Here is a 17,590-nt window from a genome sequence, read left to right on the forward strand (position 1 = left end):
CTACTGGTGCCCCTACCCTCCCAGGTACCCCAGGAAACTTCTCCAGGCTGGCCGAGGAAGCGGGTGGGCAGGAAGCAGCCCTACCCCTCCCCTCCACATCGCCCCCTCCTGTCGGTTCCCGACCCCTTGTGCTGCACCCCGCTCCCCAGCCCAAGCCCGTTTCCAAGAGATTCATCACCCTCCCCTGACATGCCCATTCAGGAGACAGCATTCAAGGGGCGGGGGTGGGGGCGGGTTGGAGCCAGTCAGAGAACAAGGGTTGAGAAGCGACAGGTCCGGGTGGGGCAAAGTGTCCCCTGCAGCCTGCGAGGCAGGGGACAGGCGGGTGACTTTGAGCTCGGCCCCTCCCGGGCGCGCCCCCGCCGTGGTGCTGTCTTGATGCCAGCTTTGATGTGTCACATCAGCAGCTGGGACTTCCAGGGGGCTGCTTCTTGAAGACCTGCCAAACTGTCTCTACAGGAACGAGGCTCCCTCCTTCCAGAGCCCTGCCATGCTCCCCCACCACGGCTTTTCGGGGAGAACCAAGGACGAATCGATGGAGCCTGGCAAAGGCCCTGCTGGTCACGGAGAAGGCCCAGCCCAGGTGCAGGCCCCTGGCCCCTGTCTCTCAGCTCAGTGACACACAATGCCCAGCCTGCCCCCTGCTGTCAAGGGTGGAACTGGCTGCCCTGGCTCCAGTTTGGGCCTTTCTCCTCTGCCCGCTCCCTGTGCCCGGGGCCCTGGGCAGAACCCCGAGGTGCTAACCCCGGAGGAACCCCCACCAAGGCCGAGCGGGTATGCTGATGTCCAGGGCAGCTGGGGGTGGTGGTCAGAGCCGGGCTCCGCCCCTCACTGAACGTCTCCGAGCCTGGGCTTCCTCCCCGGATGTCACCAGCCCGCGCGGTCCCACCACCGGACCCCGTGCTCATCAGGGCCCCTAATGTCCCTGTGCCACTTCTGGGTGACGCCTGCTGTGTGAGCCGCCGTGTGAACTTCCCCCCGGAGCAGAGGCGGGAGGGGATCGGCTGAGACTCCCGCTCTGCCCACTCCCACCTCGTCCCCCTGAGGGGGCTCCAGGCGAAGAAGCCCCGGACTTGGACTTGAGCTCACTTGAGAACTGATCAGAGAACCCTTTCAAGACCACGCTCGCTTCACAGCTTCTGCCAGAGCGGGTTTATGTGGCTAGGCCCAGGCAGAGTCCGGAACGGGGCCAGGGCGAGGGGACAGGAGACGCGAGGAGGGAAGGAACGGGAGACGAGGCTTTGAAGGAAGAACGCAGACCCCACCCCAAGGCGCCCGGCAGGCCCACGATGAGAGGTGGCCCGCGAGGGAGACCCTACAGTGGGAATGGCCACCGAACTTTGAACGAAGCCCCGGAGTCTGGTCCTCGGGTTTATCTGTCCCCACCCTGGGCTGTAACAACCTCCACTACCCCGAACCTTCCAAAAAGGCCTGTTCCACGCCACCGCCTTGAGTGGCCGACAGGAACCAGCAGAGTGCGAGGGCTCCTGGTGCTTGTTCTCAGCAAGGCCTCCGGCCCAGGCAGCGGCGAGGTGGGAGATGGAGCAGCCGGAGGTGACAGAGAGGAGCCAGAGGACTTGGTGGCACGAGCTGCCGGGCCATCCCGGGAAGCCTCGAAGCGCTCGGAGGGGACTGGGTTTCTGCGTGTGGACGGAGGCAGGAGGAGGGCACAAGTCCTTTCGTTTGGACAGTAAAGAAGATGGTGACTCTGACAGCTGGGCACCTGGGCGCGTCGGGCCACGTCGGACTTCTGACATGCAAACGGAGCCGCACGCAGCTCCGGCTCCTTCCCGTCTGACCAGCCTCCCGAGCGCGCGTCGCTTACTCGCTTAGCGAGCACAGGCTGCTCCGCTCCGGGGCGGCCGCCCTGCACTGCGAACAGAACAGATTTAGCGATACCCGCGCTGCGCCGTAAAGGTTCACGGCCGCAGTGGGAAGCGGGGTGGTGCTGGGTCGGTCCCCAGCCGGCGAGGCGAGGGTTCTCGGCGGCGCCTTCCCGAACCCTGAGGCCTGGCCTCACTTCCGGGGACTCGGTCTGCCGGGCGGCTAAGGCGAGGACCTCCGGACTAGGCAGTTTCAGATCTGCGGAGACGCGCTCTTCCCACAGGCATGTCAATGATGCTCTTTTCTTCCGGCAGAAATCTGAAACACTCCAGAGCGATCACACACAGCTCCTGCTGCAGAGCAACATCTTCCCACGGAGCCTCTGCCCCTCCCTGCCACCCCATGTGACTAGGACCCAGCAAAACTGGGTCCTGCTGCCGCTGGTCCCCCAGACTCCCAGGGGCGCCTGGACTGGGCCAGGCTGTCCGGGAGCGCTGGGCAGTGCCACGCTCAGGCTCAGGCTCAGGCTCAGGCACGTGCAGATGGACACCAGACAGGGTGCCTGCTTCAGGCTCGTGCCTGGTCCTGCTGGCCTCACTCTCGCTCCCGCTTGACCCCCCCACCCCCAGGGCCCACCTCGGCTGAGCCTTTTCGTGGTGTTTGTGATGGTGAATCAGACGGCCGTGCTGAAAGGCTAGACCAGAGAAAGCAGGGGCAGGGGATCGATTAACAAGGAGGAAAAATAGAGAGCAGGGCTGGCCCGGTGGGCGGGCGTGGAGGAGCCAGAAACATGGCCGGGGAGCGTCCCCACCCAGAGTGCCCCGGGGCCGGCGGAGTGGGCGAGGGGCCGAGGACCACCCAACGCTGCCTCCTGGGGAGAGTGTCACCCTAGCGGGCACTGAGAAAGGCTGACACGTTTTCTAGGAGCGACCCTCTGTGTGTGTGTGTTTAATAAAAAGAGCCTTTATATTTTGGAATGTAGAAATAAGCGGAGACCACCCAAGTGGGAAAAGCAAAGGCTATTTAGTCAGGGCTGGCTCTGGCAAGGGGTCGGCCCCCGTCATTCTGACTGGCAGAGACTCAGAGGCCGGCAGAGGGTGAGAGAACATTCTAGCAGGCAACGAGAGCTTTCCAGGGGTGCCCGATGAAGGCTGTGGGCCAGGGCGGCGAGTCAGCCGACAGAAGCGGGTGCCTTTGTGTTGGTTAGGGACCCTTCTCTGGTTGGTCTAAGTAGAGAGGGGGGACACAAATTAAGGAAGCTGGCCGTTGTTAATCAGGGCCTGGCTGTTGTGGGCTGACAGTTACGGGGAGACTGGAGGGCTTCCTGGATGGAACTAGACAGCAGTATGACGCCCCCCAAGCCCGACCAACAGTCGGCTGCTTCCTGGGCTGGTCACTGTTGACGGTGGGCTGCTTTCTCGGGCAGGTTGCTGCAGGTGTGGAGTCAGAGACCTGTTTTTGTGTGTGGTCTGGTCATTTTCTGCCTTATATTGTCTCTCAGCAGACACAGAATGAAACATCCATGGAGGAAATGAAATGTGTACACACTTGCTTTCAGAGAAGCCGGGAGCGGGGATGGGGGTGTTGTGAAACTTGGGGGCCACGAGTGGACACTGGTTGAAGCCGGGTGATGGGTCCATGAGGCTTCTTACGCTATCGTCAGTGCTTCAAAGTATCTTTACAACATTTTATGATAAACAGTTAAAAACAAAAAAGCCATTTTTGATCCCTGGGCACCTGAACCCCCCAGCATCCTTGGGCACAGCCCTGCCCCGGCGTGTGGCACCCCGCCTGACCCTGGGCTCTTCCGCACACCACGGCGTGTCCCGCGGGGAGGCTCTGCCCAGCGTGGCGCTGGTTACGCGCCACGGAGCCCCCACACCTTGTAGCCCGTCCGCTCTTCCCAGCACGGAGCCAGCGCCTGGGACTTCGCAGCTGCTTGGAGAACACTTCCTGGGTAAGCGAACTGGTCGACCACGCCGCCGACTGCAGGAAGCCTCCCGGGCCCCATACCCAGGGTCGTGCCGAGCTTTATGGCACCCTTGGCCCCCCCACTAGCCGGAAGTTCCTGGGGGTAAGAAGAAGGCACTGCTTTGGCTGGCACCGCGGGACAGTGCTTGGCACGCAGCAGGTACTTCGGAGACCACTTGGGAATGCCTAGGGCAGAGACGAGGTTACACGGGCAACCGAAGACAACTCCACGCGGGAGGCAGGGCCACGGCCGACGGGAGAAAAGCAGGTACTGAAGGTGTTGCTGCTACGGGCAAGAGCTGCGAAGGCTCCAGATCGGCAGACGACTGAAAGCAGCCTCCCACGACGGGCAGGCCTCCGCCGCGAGGCCACGCGCAGCGCCCCGGCCCGACCCGCACCCGTCCCGCACCCGTCCCGCCGCGCAGAACCCTTCGCTCCTGCGTCAGTCCTGACGGCCGCGACTTTCATCTCCCCTTCACTGTGCTTCCGACCAAAGAACCCCAGCAAGACGCCCCGGAAGGCACTTCCACGTGGTCTGAAATGCGCTGCTAATTAGCATAATGAAACCCAGGAGGAACTTCCTTAAACTCTCTCCTCTCCGTCGAATTTTATAAACTAATAGAAGCAACTTCAGCCGAGAAATGCGCCTGCTCTCCCACCCTAAAAAGCTTCTCTTCTGCAGAAAATGAGATAACCACTTTCTTTCTAAAACTGTATTCCCACCGCGCAAGCTGGTGTCCCCCAAACTGTGACCACACACGCCGACTCCTGCAGGACCGTGGGGCGGGGAGGGGGCAGGGCCGAGCCAGCCCTCGCTCCCTGAGGGTCTCAACAGCCCATGTGGGGGCAGGAAGCACTGGACTGAGCAGATTTAGAACTGATTCACCGTCGGGGGGTGTGACCTTGATGACCAACGTCGTCCTCCTCTTCTGCCAGCTCGGGGTGGGTGTCTGCCTCAGTCACACCTCTCATCTCCGAGGGCCGCTCGCCCCCCAGCCATGTTCACCGTCTATGCCCTTGCCGGGCCCTCTCTGCGCACCCCTCACCAGAGCCGACCCAGCCCTGGGGACACCTGACCGGCTGGCCGGAGCCGAACTCGGGAATAGGTGGCCATGAGTGGCCGAGAAAGAGGAAAGAGAAAACCATGCAGAGAACAGAGATAGAAAGCGAAGTGGCCTCAGAGGCAGAGAGAGGCGGGGGCGGCCACCAATTCCTGGCCGCAGAGCCAAGGAGGTGACTGCCTCCTCTCTCCAGGTCCCCAGGAATCACTGTGGCTCCCCCTCAGATCCCCTTTCCTGCCCCGTGCAACCAAGAGCTAGCCACGAGAGCCGTCCCACCAGCCACCGTTCAATGAGGCCTGGAAAGTCACTTCCGAGTTCCTGGAGGAACAGCAACCACGTGCCATGTGGTAAAGGCCTCGCCCGACAAATGCCAATGAAGACAGGATGCAGCCAGCTGTCAACACAGGTCTGCAGAGGCTGGTGGGGCCGGCTCGGGGCACCCATGGGCCCGCATCCCGCCCTGGGCCCGGGCGAATCCCGAGCGGTAGCACCATACGCCTTGCAAGGGGATCAGCTGGGGCGGAGGGAGGCCTGGAACGCGCCCAGCACCCAGTGCTCTGAAAACCCAAGCATCCTCTCTGTTCTCAACTGTCTCCCTTTCCAAACGAGGGACAGCCCGGGTCTCAGAGAAGAACACGCAGAAGGGCACGCCCCTGCTGCCGTGGTCTGAACGTTTGGGTCCCCTGCCTCCCCACATCGCACGTTGAAACCGCAACCCTGAAGGTGACGGGGAGGCGGGGCCTCAGGGAGGTGGTTAGGTCAGGAGGGTGGAGCCCTCATGGACGGGGTCAGTGCCCTTCCAAGAGCAGCCCCAGCGAGTTCCCTCAGCCTCTCCGTGCACGAGGACACAGGAGAAGACAGCTGTCACCAGACACCGAATCTGCTGGCACCGAGCTCACGGACTCCCAGCCCCAGAAACACACGCTGTTGCCACGCCCGCCACCCAGCCCGGGCCGTGGTGTTTGGTGATTGTGGCCTGACTGGACCAAGCCTGACTGGACCAAGACGCCCACTTATGCTCCAAAGGGGATTTTGAAAAAGCATTTTAAGGCTTCTATTTGCATTACGGAGACACAACATGATCAAGCCCTAAATTTCCCTTTAAAAGAAACGTCTTTCAAATTGAGGGTTGGTGGGATTTCTCCTGGGGCGGGGAGGGGGATGTGGAAGGGGGACAGCATGGAAACGGACTGCCTGACCCAGGAGAGTGGCCCCGACGTGCAGTCTTCCCACTGGAGAGACAGCTGGACCACCGTCCTGCACACTCCCTGCCAGCTCGGCCCCTCGGCCTGGCGCAGGTCGGCAGGTGCATCTCCGGTGGGGTCCAGGCCCTGCCCACCCGCCTGCTCCAGGGGACCCTAACTGAAGCAGCCAGCCGCAGCTCCATCCGTACCGGACACCCGCTCCCTCTACCCATGACCGTTTCCAACACAAACCCCTCCCCTCGGAACCACCAGCACATGCGGCTTGTTTGAGAATTGTCTTTTCCCTCACGTCCCGTCTGTATCTCATTCTACCCCAGCACTTTCTCTCACCTAATCCGATAATCCGACGGGAAATGGAAAATTAACAGGGGCGGGGTGGGGGGCGGGGCCACTCCTACCTTCATTTTCTGATAACGCTTCCTGGCACGCTCAGCCAAGGAGGAATATTTTTTTGTCATCAAGTTCTCCAGGCAGAGAAGAACGCTCTTCAGATGTTTGCACAGCCACATCGCCTGAAGAAAAAGAGGGAAACTGTAGTGAAATCTATGATTAAGAGAACTCCAGGAAAATGCCCGGGCCCTCGCACATTCCACTGGGACAGACTGGCCACAGGAAAGCGTAATCATTTCTGGCCGGAAGGCCACCAAGGGAAACAAACCCACGAAGTAACTCCCAGCCTAGGAATTCTGCTTGTGGGTATCTCTTCTTCAACGAGCCATTGACCGACTCTAAATGGAGCTGGAAAACCCGCAAACGGACGATGCCTCCGGCTGCCCTTGGCATGCCTTTCCAAGCTCTGTGGACCATGAGTTTTTAACTCGAGAAATATTTATAACAGGAAATACAGAGATAAGACCCAAAGTCAAAGATTTTTTTTCTTAAAGGTTAAGAGACAAGCTATCTTGGCCAAACGGACGTTTAGTTCACTCATGACTACTACTCACGGGAAGAATAAACTTTAAGGAATAATGCGAGAAAGTGCCCTTTATGCCAAGATTATACTGATGGCCATTTTGGCATCGGGATGACCCCGAGGGTCCTGAAGGTCCCCTGGGCGGGTATGACCTTGAATTCTCTGCACCTCGCTCTGGGAAAAGTCGGTGACACTATCAGGAAATAGCCCAGACAGGGCCCTCTGTCTGGATTTTGCTACGTATCATCTTATGGTAAAGTTAGGTTCTGTGTGTCCCCAGGCAGCGGTCAGGAGCGAGGACAGCGAATTCACCAAGGGCCTTGTAGCGGAAACACTGGCTAAGCGCTGCGGGCCCTGACCTCGGCCAGGCTGGGTCCCTGTGCTGGGTCACACGTGCTTCACGAGTTCTCCCTGTTCTCAGAGAAGGGCCAGAGCCGGGAAGGAAGCAAGGGGGCTCCAGAGTGGCAAGTGGCATGAAGACAAAGGCCCTTTGCCAAGGGACAGCCTCAGGCTCAGCTCAGCAACGGACTCAGCTTTCCGACAGCTACCGCCCTCGTTCCCAGCGTCAGAGCAGCAGTCCCCCGAGCTTCCTGGGCCGCCCGGGAGGTCCTGGCCGGCAGGTCTGCAGAGGAGCCTGGGAAGCTGCATTTTCCTGGGAGTGCTCACAGTGACGGCCAGGCCCGGAGCCCCCGCAGAACTGCGATCCTAACTGCATAAGGGCGAATCAGGCGGGCGGACTGCAGAAAGGGGTGGAAGCGGACAGCCTGAGCCTGCTGAGCCCCGGGAAAACCGGAGGCAGACTGACAGACGGATGGATGGACCGGCAGAGAGAATAGCAAGGACCCTCCACCTTAACTCCTGTTCAGAAAAAAGCGAAATGCCAGCTAATCAGGGAAGCTGACCGCCACATCCTCCGGGCCTGGGACGAGTGTTCACAGTGGCGACAGTCATCGAGGAAGAGTTAACTGATGTTGACCAAGCGGGCTTTCGGAAGACAGAAAGAATACCATCCCCGAAGGTTAAAATGTTAACGTGCTTCTGGCACTTAAAAAAGGGAGCTTAAAGTTTAAAACCCAGATAGGATGAAGCGCACCAGCTTCAGGAGAGGGGTCACCTCCAAAAAGGGCCACGTAGTCACTGTACCTCTAAAGTTGTCTTTAAGATGGGAAAAGACTCATCGAAGCAAAAGCAGTAAAATGGTAAATTCCTGTGTGATCTGGGAGCCGGGCGCGCGGACTTCGGCCCAGTTTCCACGCTTTTCCGATCGGCTGAACTAGTTCATAATGACGATTCTAAGAGTGAATCTGCAGGTTCGATGCCACCGTCTAGAGGTGTGTATGCCCCGGCACCCCTAGAAAGGGAGCCTAAGGCTGCTGCTGGGGATGTGTGAAGGCTGTGTCCGTGTGGCCATGACAAAACCCTGGAGGGTAGACCCCAAAATGTCACGGCAACGCTTCTCTCTGGATAGCTGAAGAATTACATTTGGGGGTGGGTTTTTTTCTTTTTCTTTTTTGTATTTTCTAGGTTTTCTACGATGAACACATACTGTTCCTTGTAATAAGAAAGTAAATTAAGAAGCAGGAGAAGGAAAAGGAAACTCGGCGATGATGAAAATCCGCCGAGGTGCAGTCACCCCAGCTCTGCAGGATGCAGGAGATGCTACGGTATCGCGACGCTTAACGTGATGACTTACGATAGTTGTTTTCCCCGAGGCGGGCGGACCTAATATCATAATCTTCGGCACTGTGGAGTAAAAAAGATTTGAATGTCACCACTCGATACGACAGAGCAGCCTCCCACGTCCGCCATGCTCCGGGTGTATTTCTTTCTCTCCTCTCCAGATTTCATTTTCTGCAAGTGACACGGTCGTTTGTAACCCAGTGGCTCAGAGCTGCTCGCACCATACAGCACGTTCTCTGTGTTTAGAGAAGTAAGCGATCACCGAGATGGTTTATTTTTCTGTCTCCGAAGGGACAGGGACACGGTAACTTGTTTGCCAAACAAATAAATATTAAGAACAATTGAGATTTCAAACACCATAAAGCATTTTAAACAGTGACTTTGTCTTGGGGACTTGCTCTCAAATAAAGCTGTATTTTATGTAAATTGACCTCCGAAGCTTTTTTTCTTTATATTTATGCCTTTTTATTTAGCAAATTGTATCCCCCATCATTTTACACAGGGAAATAATGGGGAGAGGCTGCCGTGTACGGGCCAGATTTATTGGGCCCCAGATCGGGAGGTCTTTGTTTTTAGATACGGGCATTTCTAGGCCAGCAGAAACACTGCTGCCTGCTGCAGGCCCCGCGTAATCCCTAAAGTGGCCACCGGACTAGCGAGAGGGTGCTGGCCACCGGGAAGGGCCGGCGTCTCAAGAGCGTGGGAAGGTGTGTGTACTTGGGTCAAAGGCAACAGAACGTGGGGCCTGGGCAGACGAATCGCTGACCCCCACCTTGATCGCGTCCCCCCTCTCCCGAACTATGAGAAGGCTGGGCACAGATCAGAGGTCGGGGACACCAGGCTACGCCTTCGCCAGTTAGCCAGCCAAATCCCGGCCGACCGGAGCCGCTCACGTGTGCAGGCAGAGCTCGCTCCGGCCAGGCCGCCGGGAGAGAACCGCGTCCGAGCAGAGGACGCCATGCCTCGTCTTCCGGTCTGGGAGTGGACACTGAGAAGGAGCCAGAGTGTCTATCTGGGCCACGGTGTAATGATCAGCACCCGACAGGCAGTGGCTGCTTGGGTTTCAATAGGCCTTTGCCCAAATTCACAGCACCTTCGGCAAAAACGCGGAGGAAAAGTTCAAGGCAGTTCGGTCTCTCCACAAATACCCCCTGAGCGCCTCTTCCGCGCTGCGAGGAAAGCAGGGGACCCACGGACTTTGGCGACGGGCACGAGGCAGCTGCACCAGCGGGGCTCTGAGAGCGAGGGCGGGCTCGTCCCCTCCCCGCTCCCCCTCGAGCACGCAGATGACGTGGGACACGCATCCGGGCTCGCTGCGGCTTCCCGAGCTCCCGCCCCCAGCTCCCCGCTGTGGAACAGAGAACACTGCTGCTTCCTGCACCGCTAAACACTCACGAGCCTGGTCCACCTGCCCCGCGACGCGTGAGATGCAGGTAACTTGCTTCTCGGAAGCCCGAAGCCTTTCCCGCGGGTGGCGGTGCGGATCGGGGATGTGGGGGCAGGAGGGCCAGGGCCAGGTGCTCCAGGAGCACCTCCTGCTGCCTGGCCGGAGCCAGGACACGTGCCGTGCTCCAGCTCAGCACCCATCCATACATGTCCCTCTCCAAGGCGGGCTCGGCTGCAGTGCATCCCACCCTCTGTGGCACGGTGGCCTTGGCTTCCAACAGTCTTCTGGCCCCGTGTCCCTTTACGTCCTCTTGGACCCCAAGGGGCATGACCTCAACAGAAGCTGGGTGCATCCTGCTCCTCCAAACAGCCTCGCTTCACGGGGGATCCAAAAGATCCAGCTCCGAATAGTCCCCTCCCTTCTGGAACGGCCTCTCTCTTGGAGATGTTTCCACGGCCCCACCTTGCCATTGCCATCTCTCCATCGGGAATGTCCTCCTGACCCCAACCCAGCCAGCGCCCGCTCCTGCCCCACTGGCCTCCTTCTCTGAGAACCCTTCTGCTGCTCATACTCAGGTGACTGCTCCTTACCTGCTGCCTCGCTAAGTTCTGTCCCACCACGAAGCAGCCAGTGATATCACTGTCCCCACCACTCAGCAGGCTCCCTGAGGGGAGGGACCGAGTCTCATCCTCCTACACGGCAGCCAGAGCTGCAAGGAGCCACGCACACAGCAGGACCTACACTGGCCTCCTCCTCGGCTGTCCCTCTCTCATTCTGTGGTCACTGAGGTTTGTTACCTTTGTCACCACCATTACTATCTCCTGACAAAAGTGTCCTCTGCCAGGTGGCATTCTTGGGTACAACCACAGGAACCAGATGTGGCCAACTTGAGCAGGGAGGGGGTTTATTCGAAGGCCAGCATGGCTCCTAGAACTCCCTGCAGGCAGGAGCCAGGCCCGGGGCCACCCTCCAAGAACAATGCCCCAAGTAGGGCCACCAAGGAGTGCGGGGGGACAGCGCCGAGGTTCTGGGTGCCAGCTGCAGCCTGCGCCCACACTGCTGCTCACGCACGTGGGCTACCAGCAGCCGGACCGCACAGGGCACCAGGACAGGCGCCTCGCAGGCCATCCCAGAGTCTGGGCTCACGTGACGGGTGAAGCTCAGGACACAGGTCCAGGGAAGGCATTCTCGCTGCTGGCCGGGCCTGGGGCAGGCGTTCACGAACCACCTCTGCAGGGCCTTGTGACCCGGGGCGGGCCTTGGTCAGCTGAGATGTTGAGGGGAGACTGGAGCTGAGGTGCCGTGGAAGGTTCGGGGGAGGAGTGGCATTCGAGTCCAGGGTGGAAGGTCCTCATGTGCTGAGGCCAGGAGCTCACACGGCCCCTGGGGAGAAGGCCTGCCTGCCAAAGCCAGAGGAAAGGCGCGGTGGGGACAGGGGCCCGGCTCCTACGTCCATCTCCGGCTGCCTCTCTGACCACAGGCCTCTCCTCGGAGCACGGGCCAACCCAACGGGGCTCGGGGCCTGCAGAGCCGAGGACGAGGGGGGAAGCATCTTGCAGGGCAGCTGGGAAATGAGGTGACTCCCAAGTCGCACGTGCGTCTTGACAAAGTGACGGGGTTCAAAGACGAAACCCTCCCCTTTCAGGCTCCCGTAAGTGGCACCCAGAATGTACACATCTGTGGAAATGCTTTAAAAGGGGAACATTCACGGCCTCCCCCCCAATTCCTCACACACATTTATGTAATTAATTTCAGTTTCTTAAAATCTAACACCTTGAAACTCCAGCCCTGCTCATGAGTAATTATTTATAAACAGTGTCATAAAGGCTGCTTGACTGCCAAGAGTAATCAACTTCTTCAAACCACTTCAAAGGAAATCAAAAAACCTTCCCATCCGCAGATCCTTTTGAGGTTTAACTAGGAGCATGATTTAAAATTCACAAGAAAACCCTTAGGTATTGGAGCTCTAATACACAGCTTTCTTGGACAAACGTTTGATAAAAAACGAAACATACCATTATACACACCACCGCCTGCTTTAACATTGCCCAGGGCTACTGTAAACGCTCACTTTGTACTGAACCTGCTTTCCTCTGCGAAGGGGCTGCCAGCCCCTGCGTGGCGGTCCCCCTCGCCCCGCGCTCACTCACCGGGCTGCGTCCAGAGCCAACTCCCCCCCACACCGGCCACTGGCCAGGGCAGCGTGCGTCGCAGTGAACCCCTGCCCAGCCCACGCCCGTGCCAGGGAAGCCAGAGGCACAGCGTGGCGGGGAGGCGTGGCAGTCTGGCCGCAAGCCCGGGGCTGGGGCTCGCTGGGTGTCAGGGGACCTCCCCGCACTTCCCGGCCTCTTCTAGGACACAGGAGGGCTGGGTTAGACTGTTTCCAGCTTTCCCCCGCTCCGAGGAAAACCACTCAAGCAGAGTGCCCTCCACGGCCTCCCCGCCACGTTTCGCTTCACTGGTGGGTGGGGGCCTGGGCACCGCAGGAAAACCCACAGCTGTCCCCCTCTTCCTTTCATTTAAGCGGCTGGGACTTGGGCCAAAGGGCAAAGATGTTCCAATGTCCATAAAAGCCACGAGCCCAAGGCCTGTGAGTGGGGGTGGAGGGCTGTGGGGAACACATCGATGTCCCAAAACAGCGGGTGGGGGTCCAAAGGCTCTGCGCCCTGAGGAGACGGGCGTCTCCGGCCCCCAGCTAGCACCGACCCCGCCCACCCAGGCAGGTGCAGGGGCAACGTGGGGAAAGGGGGCGAGGCTCCATGGAGCACCCGTGAATGAACGGGGCGCTGAGGAGGGTGGCAGGGGGTGGCGAAGGATGTGAGGAGGTGGCCGCACTGTGTCCAAACCAGAAAGATGAGGTTTGAACTTGAAAATTCTGGTGGATAGTTTGACACTGAAAATTATCTCTGGACACACAGGAGCGAGATCGAAACATAAAGATGGACTCGGACCCAGATTCAGGCTCTTGGATTTTGGCCAAGAGACTGGCTACGCTTTGAGGTTCGAGGTCCCGGGACACAGAGCGGGCGCACGCGCCCCTCAGCAGTGATTTTTGCAAACCAGCGGCATGCAGTGCCATCGCGACCCAAATGAGGGTCCAGGTAGCTGTGTGTTCGTCAAGGACAATTTTAATTGAGAAGCATCTCGTTGCGTTTCACCAGCCGAAGCTCTGGCGTGGCAGCACCTGAGCCTCCGAGGCCACTTCGGGGGCCCTTCCTGCCGGGGTCCGTGGCTCCCTGCTCGAGGCCGGCACCAGCCAGTCCCCGCGGCCCGGGCTCCGCCTCCGTCTCAGTCAGGGCGCCAAACCCGCCCTCTTCACAAAGGAGGAAACTGAGGCCCAGAGAGCCATGATCCCCACCTTCTCTGTACACGCTCCGAGAACTCCGAAGACGGGGGACCCGCGGGACCCGGGGGCGCAAGGCGGGAGGGGCTCCTCACCCTGCTCCGCGCCGTGGCCGGCGCTGGGCGTCACCGTCACCCTATTGTACCTTTCGCTTGGCTTTGACTTTCACTTTCACTTTGCTGGACTGAACTGCTGTGAGCGGGCGGTACCAGAGTTGGGCGTGGGCAGAGATGCTCCCAGCGGCCCTCAAACGGCAGAGCCCAGGGCGGCCGAACGGGAAGGCAGAACCGTCTCCCTCCGAGGCCCGACAGGTGAGGCCGGGGTGGGGGGTGCGGTCTGCAGCAGACCCCCCAGGAAGGAAGGTGGCCTGACATCCACCCCGCAGGGCGGGCCACCCTCCCAGCCTTGAGAACCAGAGCCCGGAGGCCTCTTGGAAGAGCCTCCTTGGGGCGAAGTGAATCGCACCGGGGAAAGCAGGATGGCAAAGTGGACGGCTGGAGACCGTGGTCCTCCTGGCCCCCGTGGTCACGGCTCGATGTCCACATGGGGCACATGGGCTCACGAGCAACGTCGATTCTCAATTCCCCGCACCTAGAGGCTCAGAATCGGGCGCTGCTGGGGCTCTCCGAACCGCCCGGCTCGGGTCTGTGAGGTGACCCAGCTCCGTGCTCTGCACCCAGGCGGACACTGCCCGAGGACCCGCGGGGCCCCACGCCGGGAGGGCCACGCGGCCTGGCCCACCTGCAGCCTTGGAGGCTCCCCTCTTGCTTTTTGTTTTGAACTACTAAGCGTCCTTTCTTATCTTGGGCTTCTGAACCCCAGCGTGGGGCATCTCAGGCCTCAGTCCCTCTTGGCTGCACCGGATGCTAATTCCGGTGGTGGAAACGCCTTCAGAGTGGCTCCTGCCCCAGTGAAAGAAACATCAAAGCTCCATGAGCCCATTCTGGCGGCTCACGCAGGCTGGAACGGCCCTCCTCCAACCGGCAGGTCGGCTATGCAATTGAGCCTCTTCTCACTGCCCGCCCTGCCCGCCCGTGCTCGGCCCAGGGCCCAGCCCACCCGCTCTCAGACCAAGGTGCTGGAGCTCTGGAACTCATTAACGGGCGCCAGTAACGAGACGGGCAGACAAACCCAAGTGCTGCCTGTCTAAGGTAGACCAGACACCGAATTTACACCTGACAAGTAGAGTGATCACAGAGCTTAAACCCATCAGCTGGGGCACGCGGAAGCATGGATAATTGATTCCGTGGGCCATTCTGAGGTTTCCATTTTAAGAACTTGGCAAGAGAATGTTTATTAGTTGTGCTCCCAAAGAAATTAACGCATTTTTCAGGTAACCACCAGCCCAGTTGTCGAAACCCCTCCCCGCCCTGTGCTGACCTCCCTTCAGACACCGGAGGAGGAAGGAGCGGCTCACGGCTGCTCCCAGGAGGAGGGGGGAACCACGGAGTGCTCCCAGGAGGAGGGTAAGAGGGGACCGCGGGGTGGTTCCAGGAGGATTGGGGCACGGAGTGTTCCCAGGAGGTGGGTAACGGGGGGGGGCGCGGAGTGCTCACCATTGTCGTTGTCTTGCTGAAAGTAGTTGATCATGAACGGGACGGGATCCTCAGGCTGGTGGATCAGGAGTTGCTGCAGCATGTTCTGTGGGCACGGGGCGGACACACAGGAGATCAACACCTGCAGGGGCCCTCACAGCCCCAGGCTCAGGTGGCCCAGCCCCCTGGTCACTGTAGATACTGGCTATGGGGCCTGATCTCTCCACTGCAGCCCACCAGTGTGCCTTCAACTTGGGACCCAGCCCCTGTTCCACCGGGCAGCTGCTTGGGTCCCCGCAGAGGCGTGAGGGAGGGGCCATTTGAATACCGCTGTGGAGACACCTGGAGGGACCGCGCCCCACGCAGTCAGTCCCAGGACCCTCTCCCCCGTCCCTTTGTGCTTCCCAGAGCAGCCTTCTCTCGGTTCTTCGGCACCGCGCTCATTCCCCCTGAGCCTTAGCAAATGCTGCTCCCTTGGCTTGGAGGACTTTTCCTCAGCCCTCACATCTCAATAGAGATACACCTTCCTGATCGCGCTCACTGGGTAAGTCCTGCCACACGCTCCTGCAGCCCCCGGGTGCCCTGCTACTGTCTCGCCCTTGTCCCAGTGCCTGGCGCAATCACAGTAGATGCCCAGTGCAGATGTCTACTGGGGGACAGGGCCACCACTACTACCAGTGCCCCTGCAGAGCGGGACAGAATATTCACCGGCCAAATCTCTAAACAGCCCTGGGAGAGCCTGGCCATCTAATTCCAAGGGAAAGAGCTTCCATGGTTCCAGAACCAAGGGCACAGAAAAGAACCGGGTAGCTGAGAGGAGCTGGGCTGAGCCGTGGGAGAACCCGTCAGCCCTAGGGACAAGCAGGGACAGGCGGCAGCCCTCTGAGGGAGGGGAGGGCTTGGGACAATAAAAAGAGCACTGAACGTGAGAAGTCCCAGCCCCGCCCCACACTTCTGCATCTAACTTGCAAGTCCCTCCCCTTCTCTGGGCCTCAGCCTCCCCACTCATTAGATGGCAAGGCTGGATGAGGTCCCTAGTCACATGTCACCGGTGACATGGTGTTAGATGGTTTTTTAGATGGTTCACAGATGAATATTCTTAATTTCACTTTTAAATGGTTGCATATCTAATGTGTATGACAAAAATATATCAAACCTATGATTTCAAAGATAGTGCTTAGGATGAGGCAGACGGAATGAGTTCCTTAATTCTTTAAAAGTGGATCGATTTAAAGAAATGATTTGGTTAAAATGGAAACGTGGTAGTAGTTAGCATAGGTGATAAAATTTCATAGAACCGTAGACACACCAAACACACGAGTGCAAGTAAAACGAGATGCAATCCAAGCCAGGCTGGAGTCTAGTGAACCGCCTTGCACAGGCGTCAGTGTCCTGGTTTTGACAGAGTACTACACGCATGTTACATGTTATGACTAGGGGAAGCTGGGGGGAAGTGTACATCAGAACTTCAGACTATTTTTGGAAATTCCTGTGTAAAAAGTATAAAACGTGGAAATGGTAAAAACCATGGAGGGAGCGCACAGTTGACTAAAGGCTGGAAATACTGAACTAAAAAGCTTTCTGGGGCTGCTGCTTCCAACAGTCACAATGAGCTACACCGGCTTCTCCAGAGCGGACGACAGTGCCCCTAGGAGCCCCCGCCTCCATCCTGCCCGCCACCCATTTACTTAGACCGACCACTCAATTTTCAAAACCTCTCTCTCTCTTTTCCTGTCACTTAACACTGTCCAAAAGCAGCGTCTACTTGATGGAGAGATGATGCCTCTGGGGACCCGGCAGACCCGGAAGACTAGACAAATGCTCTGGGAACTGTGCTCCGGGTTCCCTTTGGCTCTCGAACACCTGAGTGGCTGGACAGCTCCTGAAGGCTTTTACCTCCGGGAGGTGCAGAAGGGACACCTGCAGCACACGCTGGGGCAGGGTTCTGCCTTAGGTCACACAGGGACTGGGGGCCCAGTTAGGTCAAGAACCCAGGAGAGCTTAGCAGATGCCTGAGGAGGAAGGGCCAGGTGGGAAGCGCTGCTGCCCAAACACAGGGCTGCTGTCCCAAGAGGCAGGCATCTCAGAGGATGGGGATGCCACCTTGAACTCGGACGCTTCCCAGCTCGGACGCTTCCCAGCAGTGCAGACAGGCGGGACGCTCAGAGCCCCTTGGAGACCACCTCTTACCACCCGGCATTTCGCAGGTGGGGGAACCGGGAACAGTTAGGGACTTGTTCCAGGCCAGGCCGCCAGCTGGTGCGGAGCGAGGACCAAATCCCGGTCAAGGGGGCCTGCCCCTTTCCTCCGCCCTGGGTCCGCGGGACAGGGACAGGGTATGTCTTCAGGTCGAGAGACAGGAGTCCGGCGCCCCAAGTTAGACAACCTCGTGGGTAACAAACGAGGCCCCCCAGCGGCGAGGTCGCCAGCGCGCACCGATACCGCGACGGAGGGGCCCCGGCCGCCGCCCAGGGTCGCGACAGGGCGGGACGGCCCGGGTCACCTGCATCATCTCGAAGATATGGTTGGCCTCCCCGTACTGGGGCATTTCCGGGGGGATGCGGTGCGGGGCGGTGGTCGCGTCCATGCTCCGGCGCGGCGCGCCGCTCCCTGGTGACCGCCGTCGCTAAGGCTGCGGCTCCTGGACGTCATCCGCACGCGCCGCCCCTGG

General features: G+C 59.4%; 1 protein-coding gene across 9 annotated transcripts in view; it reads right to left on the minus strand.

The window, feature by feature from the left end:
• AK8 (adenylate kinase 8) overlaps window positions 1-17,586 on the minus strand; it is a 106,155-nt gene extending 88,569 nt beyond the window's left edge. For 6 of the 9 annotated variants that reach the window (XM_039862954.1, XM_039862961.1, XM_039862955.1 and 3 more), the window contains exons 1-4: window positions 17,423-17,585; window positions 14,941-15,025; window positions 8,668-8,717; window positions 6,460-6,573 (exon numbers count right to left, since the gene is read on the minus strand). In XM_039862954.1, coding sequence (XP_039718888.1) covers window positions 6,460-6,573; window positions 8,668-8,717; window positions 14,941-15,025; window positions 17,423-17,506 — 333 coding nt within the window. In that variant the 5' untranslated portion in view covers window positions 17,507-17,585. Of the gene's footprint in view, window positions 1-6,459; window positions 6,574-8,667; window positions 8,718-14,940; window positions 15,026-17,422 lie in introns of those variants that run through there. The other 3 variants (XM_039862956.1, XM_039862953.1, XM_039862958.1) reach the window with 2 other exon arrangements.
• Between the last annotated feature and the right edge of the window lie 4 nt (window positions 17,587-17,590).

The sequence above is a fragment of the Pteropus medius genome, unplaced genomic scaffold (genome assembly GCF_902729225.1).
Source record: "Pteropus medius unplaced genomic scaffold, Ma_sr-lr_union100, whole genome shotgun sequence".
Classification (NCBI taxonomy): Eukaryota; Metazoa; Chordata; class Mammalia; order Chiroptera; family Pteropodidae; genus Pteropus; species Pteropus medius.